Source organism: Amyelois transitella, chromosome 10, assembly GCF_032362555.1.
Source record: "Amyelois transitella isolate CPQ chromosome 10, ilAmyTran1.1, whole genome shotgun sequence".
Taxonomy (NCBI): domain Eukaryota; kingdom Metazoa; phylum Arthropoda; class Insecta; order Lepidoptera; family Pyralidae; genus Amyelois; species Amyelois transitella.
The window spans coordinates 1,907,029-1,927,018 of NC_083513.1; the positions used below are offsets into that span (position 1 = coordinate 1,907,029).

General features: G+C 38.6%; 3 protein-coding genes across 3 annotated transcripts; 2 read left to right on the forward strand and 1 right to left on the reverse strand.

Moving 5' to 3' along the window:
* Positions 1-304: 304 nt before the first annotated feature.
* Positions 305-7,885, reverse strand: LOC106136808 (eukaryotic translation initiation factor 4E type 2). Its single transcript, XM_013337459.2, has 4 exons — positions 7,388-7,885; positions 5,785-5,949; positions 3,096-3,218; positions 305-2,418 (listed from the first exon to the last, which is right to left on the reverse strand). The coding sequence occupies exons 1-4, from the start codon at positions 7,631-7,633 to the stop codon at positions 2,230-2,232; spliced, it is 723 nt and encodes a 240-aa protein (XP_013192913.1). The 5' UTR covers positions 7,634-7,885; the 3' UTR covers positions 305-2,229.
* On the forward strand, positions 3,909-5,788 carry LOC106136806 (uncharacterized). The gene is made up of 2 exons (XM_060946166.1): positions 3,909-4,152; positions 4,624-5,788. The coding sequence occupies exon 2, from the start codon at positions 4,630-4,632 to the stop codon at positions 5,629-5,631; it is 1,002 nt and encodes a 333-aa protein (XP_060802149.1). The 5' UTR covers positions 3,909-4,152; positions 4,624-4,629; the 3' UTR covers positions 5,632-5,788.
* Positions 7,886-8,258: 373 nt separating the features above from the next.
* LOC106136820 (cell division cycle protein 16 homolog) lies at positions 8,259-19,822 on the forward strand. Its single transcript, XM_013337477.2, has 11 exons — positions 8,259-8,514; positions 8,598-8,761; positions 9,021-9,153; positions 9,591-9,753; positions 10,282-10,424; positions 10,919-11,180; positions 11,860-11,996; positions 13,327-13,455; positions 14,035-14,226; positions 16,257-16,533; positions 18,591-19,822. The coding sequence occupies exons 1-11, from the start codon at positions 8,431-8,433 to the stop codon at positions 18,722-18,724; spliced, it is 1,818 nt and encodes a 605-aa protein (XP_013192931.1). The 5' UTR covers positions 8,259-8,430; the 3' UTR covers positions 18,725-19,822.
* Positions 19,823-19,990: the final 168 nt, after the last annotated feature.

The following is a 19,990-nucleotide window of genomic DNA, read 5'->3' on the forward strand; positions in this document are numbered from 1 at the left end:
GGAATCTGTAAGGGTCAATTTATACTAGAGCAGAGTCGAAGCGCATCGAAGCGTCTATCCAAAACTGAACATAACAAATTCAACCTTAACCCCACAGCGTAACGCACGCATTGCTTCTGAGGTTTTAAAAAGACGCGCACTTTCCTCTGAATTCGCGTCTGCGCGTGAGCGCCAAGGCTGATTGGTGCGGCGTGCGGTTTCGCTTTAGTTGTGAAGAATTTGACGCTTCCATGCGCTTCGACTCTGCCCTAGTATAAATTAACCCTTAAACACGCTTTGTATTTAACAAAAGAAAACACACATGAAGTATACAAAGTCTGATCTTTATTTTCAGCAATCATTCTGTACAGTACAGGGAACGGAGCTGCGCTTGCGCACGTTCTCACAAACGTCTCGCGCTTACACAACGCATTACAATTTCACTATATGTACATCGCTCGAACCGACGACATTTGGTGAGAACGGCGCGGCACTCATTGGAGACACTTGATAGCCTATTGACATTCTGTTTATTTAATTTTTATACGAACTGACACTTTCGATCGGAGAGGCGAGAAATCAACAGTCAAACATTACCGTTTATTTGAAGATGTGAACATTTAAAGTGCAGTTCACATTCTCATTTAAAAAGTTAAATGACTAATTCTCTTAAGACTTAAGCCAGGTACACACCAGGCCTTTTATTCACGAACGTTGACAAGGCATGTCTTACGTTATCTGTATATAACACTTTGGATTACCTCAAAGATGGAGAAAATAATTGTGTATAGCCAACGAACATTCATGCCAACGCTCGTTGGCCCGGTGTATTATACTCTGCTTTAGACTCGCGCGTGACGTTTTGACATTAGATTTTTAATTTTGGATGTGTATTTTAAAGCTACACGCACATCCAAAACTGAACGTAAATAATCCAGCTTATAATTTAACTTTTTATGAATAATAATATGCAAAATTGATAAAAATTTTACTCACTGTCATCTTTATCGAATAATCACAACGTTACCGTATTAGTAATACAAATCTGTTCACTTCACTAAGTCTTTGCTAACCTCTGCCACCACGAAGTTTTAGTCAATTTTAAAATTTATTCGCATCTAGGTAAAAACGAATTCTATGGCCATTCCTTCTATATTTTTTTTAATTCATTAAAAAAGTTTTCATTACATACGCTAACTTCTTAACTGCCTTAATATTTATTGATATTGAACTGAGCTTCATATTTGCTACAATTAATGTGAAAAAGTCACTTGTATACAGCAGATATTGTATTGATTTGATTAAAACATTGAAGATATTTTAACTTCGTGAAAACCAGCAATGTTCACTTGAGGGGTAAGTTGACAGTATTTCCTTCTAAAGGCCAGTTCGGTGTGAACTCGTTACAGATTGACTGACTCACTATAAGACGACAAACATTTTACATAAAAACAATTTCATTATGTACAGCATATTCAATTAGTTTCACGGTAAATTTTCTACAAATTAATATCAAAGACGGTACATATTTTATTAATTATTTTCGAGAATATTATTTAATCTACAAAAATGATTTAATTTTTAATACTTATAGCTTGAGGAACATTCATATAATTTTTTTTTGAAATATGGTGATCAAATTTGGAGATTTGGAACAGCCTGATGTCCCGAATCGTGGCATTAATATTTTGAGAACAGTATATTTTCCATTAATATATCTGGATAATTTTGAGTTTTACTTGATTCCCATTCTCAGGGTGAATATGAGATCATCCGGTCATATGGTAAAATAATTCAGATAAAAGGATGTAGTGTTGGTTGAATGAAGAGCAAAAATTAGAGGTTGCTTCAAATTGTAAAGCCCCATTCCATGTCAATGGAAATATGTTTTTCAGAAACTGAAACATATTTTGATGTTATTGATGTTATTATAACTGTCAGAGATCAAGCAATTACCAAAAAAATGCATTTTATGCACTGTTTGTGTCACGCATTTATTTTTGGATTTCATGTAAATTATTATTATTAAAATTAATAATCGTGCTATTGACTTTACCGAGTGTCAAAACAAGAAGTTGTACTAGTTCAATCTTTAGTTCTCAAAACAAAATCTTACCAATCCAATCTTGGGTTCTCAAAAGATATTTTAAATGGTAGTCTTTCAAGTTACAAATCCGATCGATTCCCAAAAGCTATGAATCAGGTCAAAGAGTCTACGTATTACGGGCTGTGATTATCACCTTGTGTGTGCTAGGAGCGGGTGTGGTCTGTGTCGTTGTTGTCGGAGCGCGAGGCGGAAGCCCTGAGGCAGTCTCCATGGGCTTTGTATTCAATGGGAACGGAGGCGGGCAGCTGCAGTATGCGGCGGAGGGCGTCGCGCACGCGGGACGCCGCTAGTGTGTCGGACGCCGTCCGGTGCCATACCGCTAGGTGATCCTCCTGGAAATACTCTTTTTTTTAGACTTCGATGGCTAGGTTGAATCTTAATTTTTATTATTCATATTATTTCTGGTTGCATCTTCACTAGAAAGAAGCCCAGGGTTAGCCAATGACAACGATCGATGAGTTATCTATCCTCTGTGACCTTGCAAATGACCTACCCCAGTTTGATCATGGTTCTATTCTAGATCTATAACTATGATCTAATGGTTAGCTTTCCTTGTAAAAAGATGTGCGAAGGTTAGGTAAAAAATATGATATTCTTAATTATAAATATGTCTATACATTATTAATAAAAATATGTGTAATTTTCTCACTCTGAAATTGACAACGGATTATTTATCTGTTTGCTATGTTACGTTTCAGGTTCAATAAAGTTTTAAATAAACAAAATAAAAAACAGGTGACTCATTCAATCCCTGAACATGGTGTAAAGGCGCACAGCGCACTATCGCCAGGTGGAAGAACCTTGGCGTGACTCGACGGTGGAGGTGTATTAGTACTGTGACCACATTTAGGGTCGGTCGACATAAATAAGCGGCTAACATTTTGCTTGCGACGCACGGAAATCGATCTGAGTTTGCAGCTAAATCAAATTTCAGTTCGCCACAAATTTGCGGCTCAGTCGGCCGCTAACAGTTTGCCTGCTGGGGTCACAGCCTGAACACGTGTCTCACCTGAAAACGCACAGAGAGCACCACGCCGCAGAGCTCGGCGCCCACCATGAATTGCTCGCCGAGCATCGCCATGCAGAGATCTTCCCACGCACGCCCCGTCTGCGCCTTACGCAATCGTACCACCTGGAACACGGGACCAGTTCTCAGGATACCGTATCAAAAGTGTTTTTAGGATACTGTAAGGCTATTTCGAGGTAACATTCATATTGCTTCAGCTAACCTTCGGAAATCTAGCAAATCTAAATTAATATTATTATAAAGCTGAAGAGTTTGTTTGTTTGTTTGAACACGCTAATATCAGGAACTACTGGTTCGAATTGAAAAATTGTTTTTGCGTTAAATAGATAATTTATCGAAGAAGGCTTTAGGCTATATAACACCAAGCTGCAACTATAAGAAGCAAAGAAATAATGGAATATGTGAAAAAAACGGGGAAAATTATTCATCCTTAAGGGCTTCAATGATGCCCAAAATAAGTATTCCACGCGGGTGAAGTCGCGGGCACAGCTGAACACACCTCTTTTTCAAAAGGTAAGGTCTTCTCCCCCACATGGGTTTAAAATTCAATAAGAATGCGATGTGTACATTTATTTTAAAGTTTATACTTTCTTTCAATGACTATTAAAATTGAATTCAATGACTATCTTACAATAGTAAACAAGTCATGCAAGTCTCACTTTTGTTTACAAAATGTGTTATCATGCAGGTGTTTTTTTTATCTTCACTATAACCCATTCAAGTTATTTTGCATGAATTTGGGTTACATACATATGTACATACAATCACGTCTAGGGTACGGCCACCAGTAGTTAGCCCCGCACCAGTGGTCAGCCTTTTCCGGCTAATATCCTATAAGAATAGCGTTCTATTGCAAATAATCCAATCAGGTCACTTTTGAAAAAGGCTTTGGCTTCTTATTGGTCAGTTCGGAAGATCAGAATGACGCCACGCGGTTGCAAGAAATAGTATTCGGGTTCCATTTCAACGTTGTCACTTGGCGAGTGAAGAGGCGGCGTGCGCGCTAAAATTTTCTTAGTGGGAGGTGTCCGAGAAGAAGGTGAGTTATTGTGATTTCTTATTAACTTTTACATCATGTCTTATTAAAATATACTCGATGTACATTTTTAACGTCAAAATCAAATAAGTAATATAACAGTTTCTTTATAGTTATTTAAATAATGAGGTGGCTGACTACTGGGTATGCGTTTCTTTTACCTTATCCAGTGTTCAGCCACCCCCGGCTGAGTACTGGAATTTACGCATATTTTTAAATTAAAGTCTTATTGGTATCATTTTAAAGTCTGAAATTCACATTTTTATTTAGTATTAACATGCCATACAACATTTCATCAAAAATCCAGTAGTCGGCCGCCTAACTAGTTTTGTTTAAACCACGGCCGAGTACTGGGAAGGGTGAATCCAGTGTTCAGCCATCCGTAACTCACGCTGCTTAATTTATCGGTTAATTTAATAAGACCTTAAATACTAAGTATTTCCTTAATTTGTTGGTATTGTTTATTTTTTACAGTTCCATATGTCTCTTTCGAGACCCATATTACAATACCCCGAAGAGAAACATACTCAAGCTTTAGACGCTATTAAAAATGGCATGTCTATTAGAGAAGCTAGTAGAAACCATGGGGTTCCTCGAGGCACAATTCAAGATAGACTTCATCTACGAGTTCCTGAAGGGCCTAGAAAAATGGGTCCAGATTCCGTCCTTAACAAATTAGAAGAAGCAGAAATTGCAACGTGGTTGAAAGAGATTGCAACTTGTGGTTTCGGGATGAAACCTGACAACCTTCTTAATACTGTCCAGGATATGATGATAGAAGACGGCAGGCCTAACCCGTTTGTAAATGGAAGACCAGGCAAGAAGTGGATGAATTCTTTTTTCAGACGTAACAATATGTTTTCAATGAGAACACCTGAAGCTAATTCAAAGGGAAGGGCAGTAATAACTGAAGAGAGTATAATAAAGTGGTTTGAGAAACTCACAGATTATCTAAGGGAAAATCAAGCACTCGACGTGTTAGAGGACTCCAAAAGAATTTTAAACGGTGACGAAACAAGCTTCATGCTATGCCCAAAAACGGGAAAAGTGATAGCGCCCAGAGGATATAAAAATGTATACCAAATAGTAAAGGGCAAAGAAAAGGAAGCAGTCACGGTTTTAGCTTTTCTTTCCGCTATGGGCGATATTTTACCTCCCTGTGTAGTTTTCCCGTACATCAGACCCCCCAAAGATGTTATAAATAGTATGCCTGATGGTTGGTTTCTCAGTAAATCTGACACTGGTTGGATGAAGGCAGATATTTTCTTCGATTATATTTCTAAATGTCTATCCAAGTGGATAGATGAAAACAAAGTGAAAAAACCAGTACTGGTTTTTGTCGACGGTCACAAAACTCACATGACAATGAAGCTGAGTAAATACTGTCATGAAAATAACATCATTTTGTTATCAATAAACTCATTTCCCTTTTCAACTGACTTAAACAAAGGAAGAGGTACTCAATTTGAAAAAAAATTTTAGATGACGTGTCAGCAACTTGTTCCAAATAACCAAACCTGAACTTCTATTCCATCATTATGCCATCTAACTAAACATGGCCTTCTGACTCTTATGACTTTCGACTCTGTCCACCAAATAAGGGATTAAGACGTGACATATGAGTCTGTAACTCACCCACTTGCCGCCATTAACGTTTGCGGGGTCCTCCCACATCGGCTTGATGCCGAGTTTGAAGAGGTGCAGGTCTGATAGCGGCGGCAGGTCCGCGGGCCGCGCAAGATGCGTGTACAGCCCCCACCATTGTTCCACGCTGCCCACCCGACCCACCAGACGTAACGCCTAGAATAGAGATTGACGAGTGTGATTGATTGATTGATGAGTGTGATCCAGCATTATTGGAGCCTAGGAATACTGATCAGACACATAATGTAAGTTGATTATTAAAATTATCAAAAAGTAAAATTTTGATGTTTTTGCGTGTACAGCCCCCGCTATTGTTCCACGCTGGCCACCCGACCCACCAGACGTAACGCCTAGTAAAGAGATTGACTATTACCCTCGTTATGTACTAAACAAATTACAAATTGTAATTGTTTCGATAAAGAATAAATATATTATCAACTGAAGGTAAATAATGAAATTAATTTAATTAATTTTTTTTTTAACTATGATATGGTATATAACTATATAGGTGTTGCTTTTTCTTCTCACGGCTGTAAATTGGTTTTTGAATGTATTTTTTTTAATTAACATATGTATCAAATTTGTTTGTGAGAAGTATAATTGTCAATTTTAAATTGAATTTAAATTCTATCACAAAGTGACTATGATTTTTCATATGAACTTTATGGACACAGGCAATTTAAGTGCCTCACAACAAATAGTGGATTATATAAAAAATATTTAAAAAAAATCATTATTCTAACTTGAGGGTAATGAACAAGAGGATAGTCCAGCTACTTCAAAAGCAACAAGTTAATATGGTCAGTTGATTCAATTTTTATTTTATATATTATATTTTTTTACTCATTTTAATGTACAAAAACTCTACATCCCTTGCGGGGTAGATAGAGCCAACAGTCTAACAAAGACTGAAAGGCCACATTGTACCTATTATTTTATGAGAATAAAATTATTATCAGAGGCGCAACAACAGAATACTTGGTCATTTCCCTTTATTACTAAAACTCTATCATTCTTACTTAATATGCATTACAATCTGAAAAATAGTTAAAAGATCTGGATTAAATCTGAAATAAAACTTAATTTTATTTGAAGATGAATGTTAATTGGTCTGACAATTTTTTTTTCTTTTTTTAATATTTTATAAGTAACAGTGAATATAGCATTGACTGATTAAACATTAAAAAAAGTTTGCCCTATTTATCTGATGAGTCAAATAATGTCCAATCAGACTCACTCTTGTAACACATGGGACAGGATCTTCTACTAGTCTAATTGGAAATTGTACCACAATATTAACATTGACACATTAGGATGTGCTGTAAATATAAACTTTCAACTATGGGTTTTTTATGGGTAATTTAAGGTTCCCAGTTATTTCTATCAAGTCTACTACTAAAGATGGTAAATATCAAAAATAAATGTTACATTATGTTAATCTACCTTACACATCAATCACTTTCATATGTAAAAAAAGTTACAATAGGTACTAAAGTTTTCAAATAGTGCATCATTCTATAGTCAAATAATCCAATTGGATTATTTGCTCCTAGGTTTGTTACTGAGCATAAGTATGATGTTAGTGTGAACAGACCTGGCCATAGCCGGTGGTGGAGGCAGACAGCTCGCGGGCGGGGGGTCGCCGTGAGAACCACATCCAATAGCTGTACTCCAGTTTGTGTTCGTGTGGAGGCACTGGCGGCGGCGCGTACTCCTCGGAGTTCCTCTCATCTTCTTCATTGTTGCCATGGTTCTGCACCTGGCCACCTTGCCCTCCCTCCCCAGAACGACGATCAGGCACGTTCAAATTGTAGAATTTGCACATTTTCCTTTCAGTCATGTTATTTAAAGTATTGTATTAACATGATTCGCTAACGGCCTAACCTAGGACACGTTGCTTCTCCCGAGTTTATTAGACTTCGCAAAAAGGAATCAAAGATTATGAAACGCTGTACAACTAGTTATTAAACACCTGTATAATATTATTTTCTAATTAACAATAAATAAATTAAATTTAACTTAATTCCTATTTTTCTGTTTATAACCTTTTTCTTTCCGTCATCAAAATTCAAACTGTCAGTTGACAGCACGCATGGCAAAGATAGGTTGAATAAAAATATTTTCTGTAAAACGGATCGTAATTTTTTGCCAAGATGGGCCACATAACAGCCAACCATGACGAAAACATTATTAAAATAAACCATGAATTTTCAACCCTCACAGTGTAAAATCTAATATTGTCTACCAAATTTATTTATAAAAATAAAGTTATTTATAAAAATATAATACCTATCTATTGCAAACTTATATCGTGTAGAAAATATTTTAAATGTTAGCTTTTTATGCGGTTTGAGGTTGGACGGGTTAACAATATATTTTTTGATCAAGTTCCAATGACTAGCGTCTAAGCAGCATAGAAAAAAAAACAAATAGGAACTGTCATTGTCACATTACAAACACCGTTTCGAACATCACAACAACAAAACAAATCAAATTGCGAATTTCTATACGGCGCGAATGTATTTTTCAACCTGTAAATTAATTTCATTTTAATTAGGTACTATTTATAATTATATGGTGTAAATGTAGGTGTAGTTGATTTCTGTTCACATATTAATAATTCATTCATCAGTTGCCATGGCTAAAGCAGAATCTGCTACTAATATGGATTGTTTAAACATCGAATTTATGCGATCTCTTGTAAAACAGTACTCAGAATTGGTAAGTTAAATATGTGAACAACTACCATTTACCAATACTTGTCAATTTACAAGCTTAATATAACCTGTATATTCATTGTCTAGGGACAGTGGACAAGTGCATTTTTCTGGGCTGATGCTGCAGCTGCAGCCGGTAGCGGCAATGGCCAGGCTAGTGGAGACGATATCTGGCTCTTGGCCAGTGCCATGTTGGCTCGGGGGGAGCTTCATAGAGCTGCACATGCAGTCACTACAAGAGGCCTACACAAGTATGTTTTTAGAAGCATGTACTGTACTCTGTTGCTGTATTCTGTTATTTAATTTTGTAAGAAAATGTAGGCATTTATCAATTAATATCTTCACTCCGAAAAAAACATAAAAGGTACTTTGTTTAAAATTTGTTATGAAAAATGACTGAAATATTAACTACAGTCTGCTTTATTCTGAAAACTCGTATTTTTTTTCTATTTTGCGCTGGCCAAACGTCACATGGTGTACAACCATTTAATACTGAATCAAATGTTGCAGGAGGCACTTATTGTGCCTTGGAGTGGTGATGAGAGCGTTCCTGACTGCAAAAGAACCAGCGACTGCCCTTAGCATGTTTGATGAGTGTGATCCAGCATTATTGGAGCCTCGGAACACTGACCAGACACATAATGTAAGTAATTATTAAAATTATCAAAAAGTAAAATTTTGATATTTTTGTATGTAGGTTATTTTATTTTCATGTTATGTATATCACCAAGGCTTTCCATGAATTTGACAAAAATAATGAAAAAGATTTTTTGTCATAAAATATTACCCTTTGCTGCCTTTCATTAGGCTATTTTTTATGGCACAGTGTGTTTGACCTCAATCTAAGTAAGATGAGGCCCAAGGTGTTTCATGCAAGCTAAAATAATGCCTATTCTCTTGCCTTGAAAGTCCTCAAGTTGTTTACAACGGAGAAGAGAATGTGGAGTGAGTGCCTTTTACATTGACTAAACAAATTGATAAAACAAAAGAAAAATTGTTTATTTGGTACATACACTGAAGATTAAAAAAACATATTAAAATAAATAACAAAATATCTACCAAAATGTGTGTTGTTTACAGAGAGCGCTTGCAGGGGTATTAGTGTGGCAAGCAAAAGCTCTGTCAAGTTTAGAGAGGAGGGAAGCGGCTGCGGAAGCCCTGACCTCCGCTCTAAGGGCGGACTGCGCTTGCTATGAAGCCCTAGATTTGTTGCTAGATCAACATGCGCTTACTTCAAAACAAGGTACTTGATATTTTGTCTTGAAAACAATGTAAAGTTTATTGTTTGTTTATAAGAACTTTGGAAATACAGAACTAAATATACATTAAAAAGGTATATTATAATATGCAGGTGTTATAAGAAATGTACTTAGGGCAATTTGCCTGTGGCGTAGTAAATGATATAGCTAACATTTCACCTGCATCTCAATAAGTTGTTTCAGTTGAGATATATAAGAAGAAGCAATGAAGACAGTGGTAAATATGTATGATATGGATGGATGGGATAAGACCCACGTGTGCAAAGCACATTGGATTAGCAAGAAAATTAAAAAGAAATATGAGAACTAAATAACTACTTAACTGTGCCTATGACAAACTGAAAAAAAAAACGTCAAATTTTTAAACTCTAAAGCTCGTTGTCCATCGACGCTGATCGAAGTGGCGACAGCGAAGCGAGTTAAATATTGACCAATACTAATGCCTTAAATCTCAGTTTTAAAATCAAACCAGAATTATAAACTTATCTAAAATTCTCAATCTCTTTTTTTAGAATTGGAACTAATAGAATCACTGCCGATCAGCCAGCAGCTTAGCTCAGCGGAAGGTATATTAGTTCGGATGGCCTACTACGAGCGGTTGCAGCGGTACGTGCCGCCCTCGCCTGCCGCTATACCGCCCACCATGGATTGTCCAGTAAGTTTAACATTTGTGAATTACCAAGTGTGGATAATATATAATTGAACAACAATAACTACATTCACTGGGAAGAATTGAGAGAGAGAGAGAGACAGATTAAACGTACATTAAAATCACGCCTCTTTCCCGGAGGGGTAGGCAGAGACTACCTCTTTCCACTTGACACGATCTCTGCATACTTTCTTCGCTTCATCCACATACATAACTCTCTTCATGCAAGCTCGCCGGTTTCGGGTGCTCTTGACCTGACCCTTTACCAGGACGTCCTTAATTTGATCAAGATACGTTCGTCTAGGACTTCCCACTCCGACCTTTCCCTCCACTCTTCTTGTATATCTGCTTAGTCAACCTACTTACATTCATCCTTTCCACATGACCAAACCATCTTAATATACCCTTTTCTATTAGACAAATAAAGTTAATTAATTTATTATAAATTAAAAAAACATAACAATTAATTAATGTAAATTGTGTCCGTTCGTTCGCCCCAGATGGCGCAAGAAGTAGAAGCGGTCCGAGCCCGCACGGCGGAGGCGGCGGCGTGCCGCGCGCGGCGGCTGTGCGGCGCGGCGCGCTGGCGGCCGGCGCTGGCCGCGCTGCCGGAGCCCTGGGCCTGCGTGGCGGTCCGCGCCGCCTGCCTCGTGGAGCTCAGGAAGACCGCCGACCTGTTCGCCTTCGCCCACACCTTGGTGGACGCCTACCCGCAGGAGTGGACGTCGTGGTTCGCGGTCGGATGTTACTATTATCTGATTGGTGAGTTATCATGACCAAGGATCTTAATGATCCTTGGCTGTATGTTAGTACGAAGATACAGTAGAAGCTAGAAGAAGATTATGTGTTCGCATCAGTCAGTCGTGAGGAAATACATTCTAGTTGTATTGAACCCTGGGCTTGCGTGGCTGTGATGGCCGCCTGTATTGTGGTATTTGAGAAGAGTGCCTAGCTGTACTCGTTTGCCCACACCCTGGTAGACGCCTACCCTTAGGAGGGTACTTAGTGGTTTGCAGTGAATTACTATCTAATTGGTGAGTAGCATTGATATATGGGTTAGGATCTAAAAACTCTTGGCTGTGCGTCAATGTAGTACCTGACCAAATTGCCTACCTATGGGAAGCAATGTTTATTAGAATAAAATAAAAAGTAAGGCTCTTGCCAAAGGAAGACCTTTTAAATGCCTCGAAAACAGAAAGAAACTATATTAAGCATGTCATTGTACCAAGTCGCGAGAAAAATACTAGTTTATATAATTACTAACTGATGAAGCACAGCCCAAAGCCCAAATAGCCAAGATTTTAAATGTAGCGTGTCGGTTCCTTATGTTGTCTAGAATTCACTAAGAAAAGACTTCCCGAAATTCCCACGGGAATGGCATTCACCGGACGCGGATAAACACCACTGATTTACATAATAGATTGATGTTGTTTCTCTGCAGGTAAAAGCGAGTTCTGTCGTCGCTACCTCAGCAAAGCCAAGTGCCTGGAGCCGGGCGCGGGCTGCGTGTGGCTGCTGTACGGCCACAGCTTCGCCCGGGAGAGTGAGCACGACCAGGCAATGGCCGCCTACTTCAAGGTAGGGGTACATAAAGGTCATTCAGGTGCATGCCCGAGACGTTTCTCATACATATATACGTATGGTCACGTCTATATCCCTTGCGGGGTAGACAGAGCCAACAGTCTTGAAAATACTGAATGGCCACATTCAGCTGTTTGGCTTAATGATAGAATTGAGATTCAAATAGTGGCAGGTTGCTAGCCCATCGCCTAAAAAAGAATCCCAAGTTTGTAGGCCTATCCCTTAGTCGCCTTTATCGACATCCATGGGAAAGAGATGGAGTGGTCCTATTCTTTTTTGTATTGGTGCCGGGAACCACACGGCACCGACTTTTCACATATAAAGTCTTAAAAACATATACCTACAAGGGGTTGCACTTAGAGAATGCTGGCGTAGTAGGTACAACTTGAATTTCCAATGAAACTGATACCCTGTAGCGGCCGTTCAGCCTCCACGGACAGACAGACACTTTGACTTGACATTTTAACTGAACATAACTGACTGACAAGTTAATGAAAAAAAAGGACAATCGAATTTTGACTAAGACAGGACGCCTTGAACATCCGAAAATCTGGTTTTATTCTGACTGACCCACCAGACCCTCGGCCCGTTCATACCCATTGACATATTTTCCCTATGTTGATGATCTTACGAATTTACCCTCACTTCACATGTCATGACGCGAGTTTAACGTTTTTTTTCCCATCGCTAAAAGTGTACAACGCCACAAATGAAGATTTTAAACCTTAAAAATACTCACTGGCGTGGAAGATAGATATTTAGAACGCAATATTTCTGTCCAAATCACGTAGAACAGACAGGCCGATGGAGCCAAAAGGTTTTAAAAAAGTTACCACGCACCGAGCAAGCGCAGTGTTGACAAGACGGTCTTGTCTTCGGACGAACGCAGAATGCTTTCATACTTCTACTTTGGTACCTTCACTACTACACATAAATTACACTTTTCTATGTTACGTACATTAGTTTCCATACCAACCGATGCTCGTACGGGTAAAGTTGGATATCGTGAGGAAACTTAACAATTTTACGTGTAGCGGGAGCGATGATTTGGCTCGACCACCACCAAAGGGAAAATCTTCCGCCAGGCTAGGTGTTATGCCTGGGGAACCGCGGCTCTGACGATGTTGTGTCGGAAGTTGTATATATGCTCCAATCCGTGAAATCTTTGCTTGCGCGATTTACACTTTCTGCTGTTTTTGACTTATAGCGTCACGTGATTCTATTTTTGGGACTTGTGGCGACACCTATAAGCCGAAGTTCGAAGGTCCCTGGTGTCAGACAAACTTTAGGAGGATGACAATAAGATGAGGAGTGTTTCTGTCCTCAGGCCAGCCAATTGATGAGCGGCTGCCACCTACCCCCTCTCTATGTGGGTGTGGAGTGTTCCCTGCTTAACAACCCCAGCATGAGTGCCAAGTTCCTCGCCAGAGCAGCCGCTTTACATCATGGAGTTGACGTGAGTATTGTTAGGTTTTCAAGTAATAAGTTAATGTATGTAATGTAAATATATCTTAGTTTAATAAAAAATTAAATAAAAAAAAGTAATAAAATAATTATGAATAGAATAAAATAAAGCCTCGGAGAGATGAATTTTACTAAGAACTAGATTCTAGTGAAAAGCAGACTGAAGAGGCACTATTTGAGAATGCGTGCACCAATAAGGCCTCATCTTGCTTACCACCAGGCAGATTGCTTTCTATTTATTGGTGCTATGTTAATATAATTAAATTTTATTTTTATTTAATGAATAAATTTCCCAATATCTAAATTACGTATGCACGTGAGGGTCAGTGCGCAGTAACTGACCACACGTCATTCGTTCGTCGCTCTCATACAAAATCGCTGTCACATAACATTCACACTTATATATTGTGTCCCTACAGGCGACTAAGGGATAGGCTTATAAACTTGGGTTTCTTCTTTTAGGCGATGGGCTAGCAACCTATTTAAATGTCAATTCCATCATTAAGCTATGTTCGCTCTGTCTACCCAAGGGATATAGACGTGATTATATGTTATACGTATGTATGCACAGTGCGCAGAGCCCCAAGCGGGCGAGGCGGAGGGCTCCAAGGGGCGCTGGGAGCGCGTGCTGGCGCTGGTGCACGAGCCGCACGTGGCGCACGAGGCGGGCGCGGCGGCCTTCGCGGCCGGCGACTTCAGGGCCGCCCGGGCTCTGCTGCTCAGGGCGCTCGACATCGCCAGGGGGAACAAGGATCTGGATGACGTGAGGATGTTATGAGATTTTAGTGAAATGTCATCGGGTGTGAAGCAAGGAGGATATTGTATAGTAGTTGGCGGCTGGAGACTTCAGGGGTCTGCTGCTCAGGGTGCTGGACATAGTCAGGGGGAACAAGGATCTGGATGTCGTGAGGATATTATGTGATTTTAGTGAAATGTCATCGGGTGTGAAACAAGGAGGATATTGTATAGTAGTTGGCGGCTGGAGACTTCAGGGCTCTGCTGCTCAGGGCGCTCGACATCGCCAGGGGCAACAAGGATCTGGATGACGTGAGGATGTTATGAGATTTTAGTGAAATGTCATCAGGTGTGAAGCAAGGAGGATATTGTATAGTAGTTGGCGGCTGGAGACTTCAGGGCTCTGCTGCTCAGGGCGCTGGACATTGTCATAGGGAACAAGGATCTGGATGCCGTGAGGATGTTATGAGATTTTAGTGAAATGTCATCGGGTGTGTAACAAGGAGGATATTGTATAGTAGTTGGCGGCAGGAGACTTCAGGGCTCTGCTGCTCAGGGCGCTCGACATCGCCAGGGGGAACAAGGATCTGGATGACGTGAGGATGTTATGAGATTTTAGTGAAATGTCATGGATATATAGCGTCAGCGCTTTGAGCGAATCGGGTGTGAGCGAGAAAGATATTATAGTAGTTTGCGGCAGGAGACTTCGGGGATCTGTTGCTGAGATGGATGACGTGAAGATATTATTATATTGTTTTTAATCGTTTTCATAAAAGATGGTTGTCAGTTTGTTGTGTTTGTGTATGTGTCTTTGTATGTATGTATGTTTGTCCGCGATTATCTCGCGTTTCACTGAACCGATTTTCAGGAAAGTGTTTGTTACACACGAGAGAAAGTTTCAGAAATTTAATCGACTTCAAAAAAGCAGAATATCGATTCGAAGAGTCATTTTTGGTGGAGGGATAGCTCATTGTGTTTATCAAATTTAAAATTCCTTTACTAATGTATCTTTAGTGTGCACTTAAAAATGGCTTGTGTTTAAACGCCTACCAGAAATGCACCTATATTACTTCCAATAAATTCGAAGTGCCTGCCATAACGGATAAATGCTCACCAAATTGTGTATCACAAAATATTCTAGAAATAAAGCTATTTTGCTTTTTATTACATTCTATAAAAATAAATACACACCTTTAAAGTCAATTTGAGTCCAAATTTTGTAAATTATCGCTAAGGAGATGTTACCAATATTTTATTTTATTACTTTCATTTTAGTTATCTATGCTGAGGGAAAAAATTACAGTCAACCGCAAATATTTTTTTCATACCAAATATAATATTGATTACACCAAACACAAGTTACATAATTAATGCATTATGCATTTAATTATATATTTTTATGCAGTTACATAATTACTTTGTTGTCAATTATTGCAACAGATAATGACTAAGGTATACAATGAAACAAACCATTGGTAGATGAGGAAATAAAAAATCTAAATTAAAACAGAAATTTTATTAAAGTGTTCATAAGATTAATTTAAGAATAATCAATGGCACTTCAAAAGGAACACAATAATTACAGTCTTATACAATCTTATCTTATAAGATTAATTTGTACTTAAAAATAATCAATGGCACTTTATATTTTACGTATATATTACGTTTATATTACGTAATCTTAGCTTGACCATAATATATTTTGGATTTTGGTTACATAATTTGATTACAATAAAGCAAATTTGAACTGTACATTTTGGTATCAATGTTACTGTTTTAGTGAAACAATATTTGGTGAGCATTAATCCATTTTGGCAATCAAAAAGAATATTTGTACACAACGTACGATTATTCTGACGTGTGTATACTTATTTTGAAGCTTAATACGTTTTACTTTGGGAAACTAAGTATAGATTGATTTTAATTTATATGGAGTTAATTTATTTTACTGGGTACTAAAATTTGGAAAACAAAAGCTATTTTGGTGAGCCCTTAAATTGTTGTATAGCAAAAATAAAAGATGCAATTGCCATTGACTGAGCACCGCATGACCCCCAGCTGGACGCGCGCTGGGCGCCGACGCTGGACGCGCTGGGGCACGCGGCGCGCGCGCTGGGCCGGGCGGGCGAGGCGCTGTCGTGGCACTCGCGCGCGCTGGCGCTGCGGCCGGCGCGCGCGGCGTCGCTGGCGGCGGCCGCGCTGTGCCTGGCGCTGCTGGGCCGGCCGGCCGACGCGGCGCGCTCGGCGCACGCGGCGCTGGCGCGCGACCCCGACGACGTGGTCGCGCACACGCTGCTGGACGCCATTCTGGACAAACTGGACGCTGCCGCCGCTGGTAACTTGTTTTCTTAATTGGATACAAGGTGTCACTTGTTGACGTCGCATCACTTAAATCTTATTGTAACTACTGACGCTTTCGAAGCGCATGTGTAGAAGAAGCGGCGGAACAAACTACACTGCAGCATTTTCATCGGACGTCAATATAAAAATATAGATCTCTTAAATCTAAATCGTGGAAGAATGCACATTGTCTACATTAAGAAACATTAATACTACAGTACTAGTTATATACATACTATATAACACCTACTTCTCATAAGTTATGGTTGCTAGTTGAATATTGATGACAAAAGTACAAGACTAAGGAGAATCGTCTTTGTGGAATGAAAATGGTTCGTAAACTGTTAGGGCAATGTCACACTGGCGTATTACAAGCGTTTGGGCGGAACTGCTTACTGCCTGGCCTTCGCAACCATGCAAGGAATCTATTCCACATTGAATCAAGTAATATGTATACATGGTGTTATACTCGTATATACCTAATATACTGTTAGAATACTATGTGTGTAGCGAGCATCGTGTGCGTGATGCGCATAAAGGCACAGGTTCAAATCCCACCCCGTTTAGGCGCGATTGGTCCAATTCGCGATTGGTCCAATTGTCCAATTCGCGATTGGTCCAATTCGCGGTTGGTCCAATTCGCGACTGGTCCAATTCGCAGTTGGTCCAATTCTCGGTTGGTCCAATTCGCGGTTAGTCCAATTCGCGATTGGTCCAATCATAACAATGAACAAGCTGTCCGCCCCAGCGTCGCCTGTGAAACATCTTTCCAACGATGAAAGACTTTTTTAATATGAGGACAGTAGTTTATGAGTTTATTCATATCAAACATACATACATACATACAAAAATATAAATTTTTCCTCTTTGTAATATTAGTAGGTATAGATGTATAGATTAATAATTATACAATTACACATTTTTATGTACATGTATTGTTTATTTATCATAATCATATTACCAATCACATATGTGTTACAAGCTTCTTATAAATTATAATTGTGTAAGTACTTCGTAAAAAATGAACCAAGTTCAATAAAAATCAAAAATATACTATGATCGTAAACTTAACACATTCATCACATCTTTCATCAAATATATAAGAGAAAAAAATGTTTATACTCTTACTTATCTCAAGATAAGGTAGAAAAAAAATATGGCTTTATATAAATATATACATACGTATTTTTAGTCAAAATTATAATAATGTTCAAAGATATAAATAAATGTGACAAAAATACGTTTTTTCTCTTACTTATCACAAGATAAGGGAAAAAAACTATGGCCACATATTTATATATTCATACGTATTTTTAGTCAAACGTATGATATTACAATAATCTTCAAAGATATACATAAATATGATAAAAATATGTTTTTTTTTCTCTTACTCATCACAAGATAAGGGAGAAAAAAAGATTACCATATTTATGTATACATTATACATATCAAATCAAAAGTATGTTAAGAAAATTAACCTTAAAGATAATATAACAAATTTTTTTTCTTACTTATTACTAAAAAAAGGAAGAAAAAAATAAGACAGACTTATTTATGGCACTAGAAAATACTAGTATCGTTGAGTTAGTATCCCATAACACAAGTCTCTCTTACTTTGGGGCTAATTCAATCTGTGTGATTTCCCATTTATGTATTTAAAAAATAAGATTTTGGACCAATCGCGAATTGGACCTATCGCGAATTGGACCAACTGCGAATTGGACCAAACGCGAATTGGACCAACCGAGAATTGGACTAACCGCGAATTGGACCAACCGCGAATTGGACCAACCGCGAATTGGACATTTTTTGCATCTTTGGACCAATCGCGAATTGGACCAATCGCGCCTAAAAGTCCCACCCCAGCCATGTACCTTAAGTTATGTACCTACATTAGTTTGAATACTTACTGATGCTCCTACGGTGAAGGAAAACATCGTGAGGAAACCTGCTTCTATTATATTAATACCCCGAGGGAGAGGTGAAGATGCAACTGGGGCTTAAAGCCAGGAGGAAGATTATATGTGTATACCATTCTCCACATTGTTCCAGTGTTCGCGGACGAGGAGATCCCGCAGTTCCCGTTCCCGGAAGTGGCGGTGCCCCCCGCGCCGCTCACCCCCGCCACGCCCCACCCCCGCTCCGACCACACCAACACCTCCGACATGAGCATGAGTTTCGACTGAAAATAAACTTGTAGCAGGTGGTGTCATTTTCCACACGATGCAGGTTTCATATATGTTAGATGATAACCATATTATGTTGGTAATTAATGTATGCATTAAACAGGAATTAACACGAACATACCGTTATTCTCCTGACGTTTCGGCCGGGTTGCACCGACAGTGGTCACAGGATGACTCTACTTTCAGACATTTGTAATGTCTAAAAATTTTACTTTTACACTAGGTGATGTCATTATGAAATTGTAGATTCCCTTGATACGATGTACTTTTACTATTGAATGTTTGTATGTATGTCTTTCCAGACAAAACATTGCACCGATCTCCATGCTTTTTTATTCTATGAATATTCCGAAAATCCTCAATACGTGTACAATATGAAGGAATTACGGAAGTTATCACTTGGCTCATAGACGTAGGAAAAAAGGCGGACACAGCGTGGCTTAAAGTGAAGCATCGTAATGGCGGCATTGTACGCATGTGTGAGTGACGGAAAACTTGCATTCGTGAGATAATCTGTGACGCACCTATTACGTAATGGCGGCCAACTGTCACATTGGCGCGAGGCATGTATAGTGGGCCGACTTCATTTTGCCGAATCGTAAAACTCCGTCTGCCTTTTTTTCTACGTCTATGACATGATTAATTAAGAATCACCTTGCTTCCCTTTTGTATAAACGCGTAGCTGTATACTAGTTTTTACTTTTTTTTTCTATCAACATCTATTCATCCTTCTTGGCGGATATATACTTGAGACTGGTTGTCAAAAAATCATTTACTTGCATTCATAGATGTGCAAGTTAAAGCCTAATAAATAGTATACTCATTTAACCTAGGTGGACCAACCCGGGTGAATTAAGTCTACTTTATGTTTTTAAGTAAATGGTAATTCGTTGATCGTGAATAGACAACTTAAATATTCAAAAATAAATAAAAATAACGTGAATTTTCAAATGACACTTTGAAAATTTACGATACTCGTCTCATGCATTATGTAAATAAGGCTTTTTTGGGTATTTAAAGTTTACATAGGTACCATTGCATTTCTTGTAAATAGGTTAATGTAAATATTGGTTTCCGTTTAATTCTTTACAAAATAAAGATATACCTAAATATGAAAAAACGTTTCTTTTTTACTAACGTTTTATACCCCGTCCCCTAGTTTTACTTAAACTTCGCATTTATTTGAACATACATACATAATTATATGTAATCATGCCTATATCCCTTACGTAGACAGAGCCGACGTTCTTGAAAATGCCCAGTTAT

Coding starts and splice junctions, on each gene's coding strand:
- LOC106136806 (XM_060946166.1), top strand. CDS start 4,630: ATGTCTCTTTCGAGACCCATATTACAATACCCCGAAGAGAAACATACT.
- LOC106136808 (XM_013337459.2), bottom strand. CDS start 7,633: ATGACTGAAAGGAAAATGTGCAAATTCTACAATTTGAACGTGCCTGAT. Junction 5,950..7,387: donor CCACCACCGGCTATGGCCAG/GTCTGTTCACAC, acceptor TCTCTATTCTAG/GCGTTACGTCTGGTGGGTCG. Junction 3,219..5,784: donor ACGTTAATGGCGGCAAGTGG/GTGAGTTACAGA, acceptor CCCGTGTTCCAG/GTGGTACGATTGCGTAAGGC.
- LOC106136820 (XM_013337477.2), top strand. CDS start 8,431: ATGGCTAAAGCAGAATCTGCTACTAATATGGATTGTTTAAACATCGAA. Junction 8,515..8,597: donor TAAAACAGTACTCAGAATTG/GTAAGTTAAATA, acceptor TTCATTGTCTAG/GGACAGTGGACAAGTGCATT. Junction 10,425..10,918: donor CGCCCACCATGGATTGTCCA/GTAAGTTTAACA, acceptor CGTTCGCCCCAG/ATGGCGCAAGAAGTAGAAGC.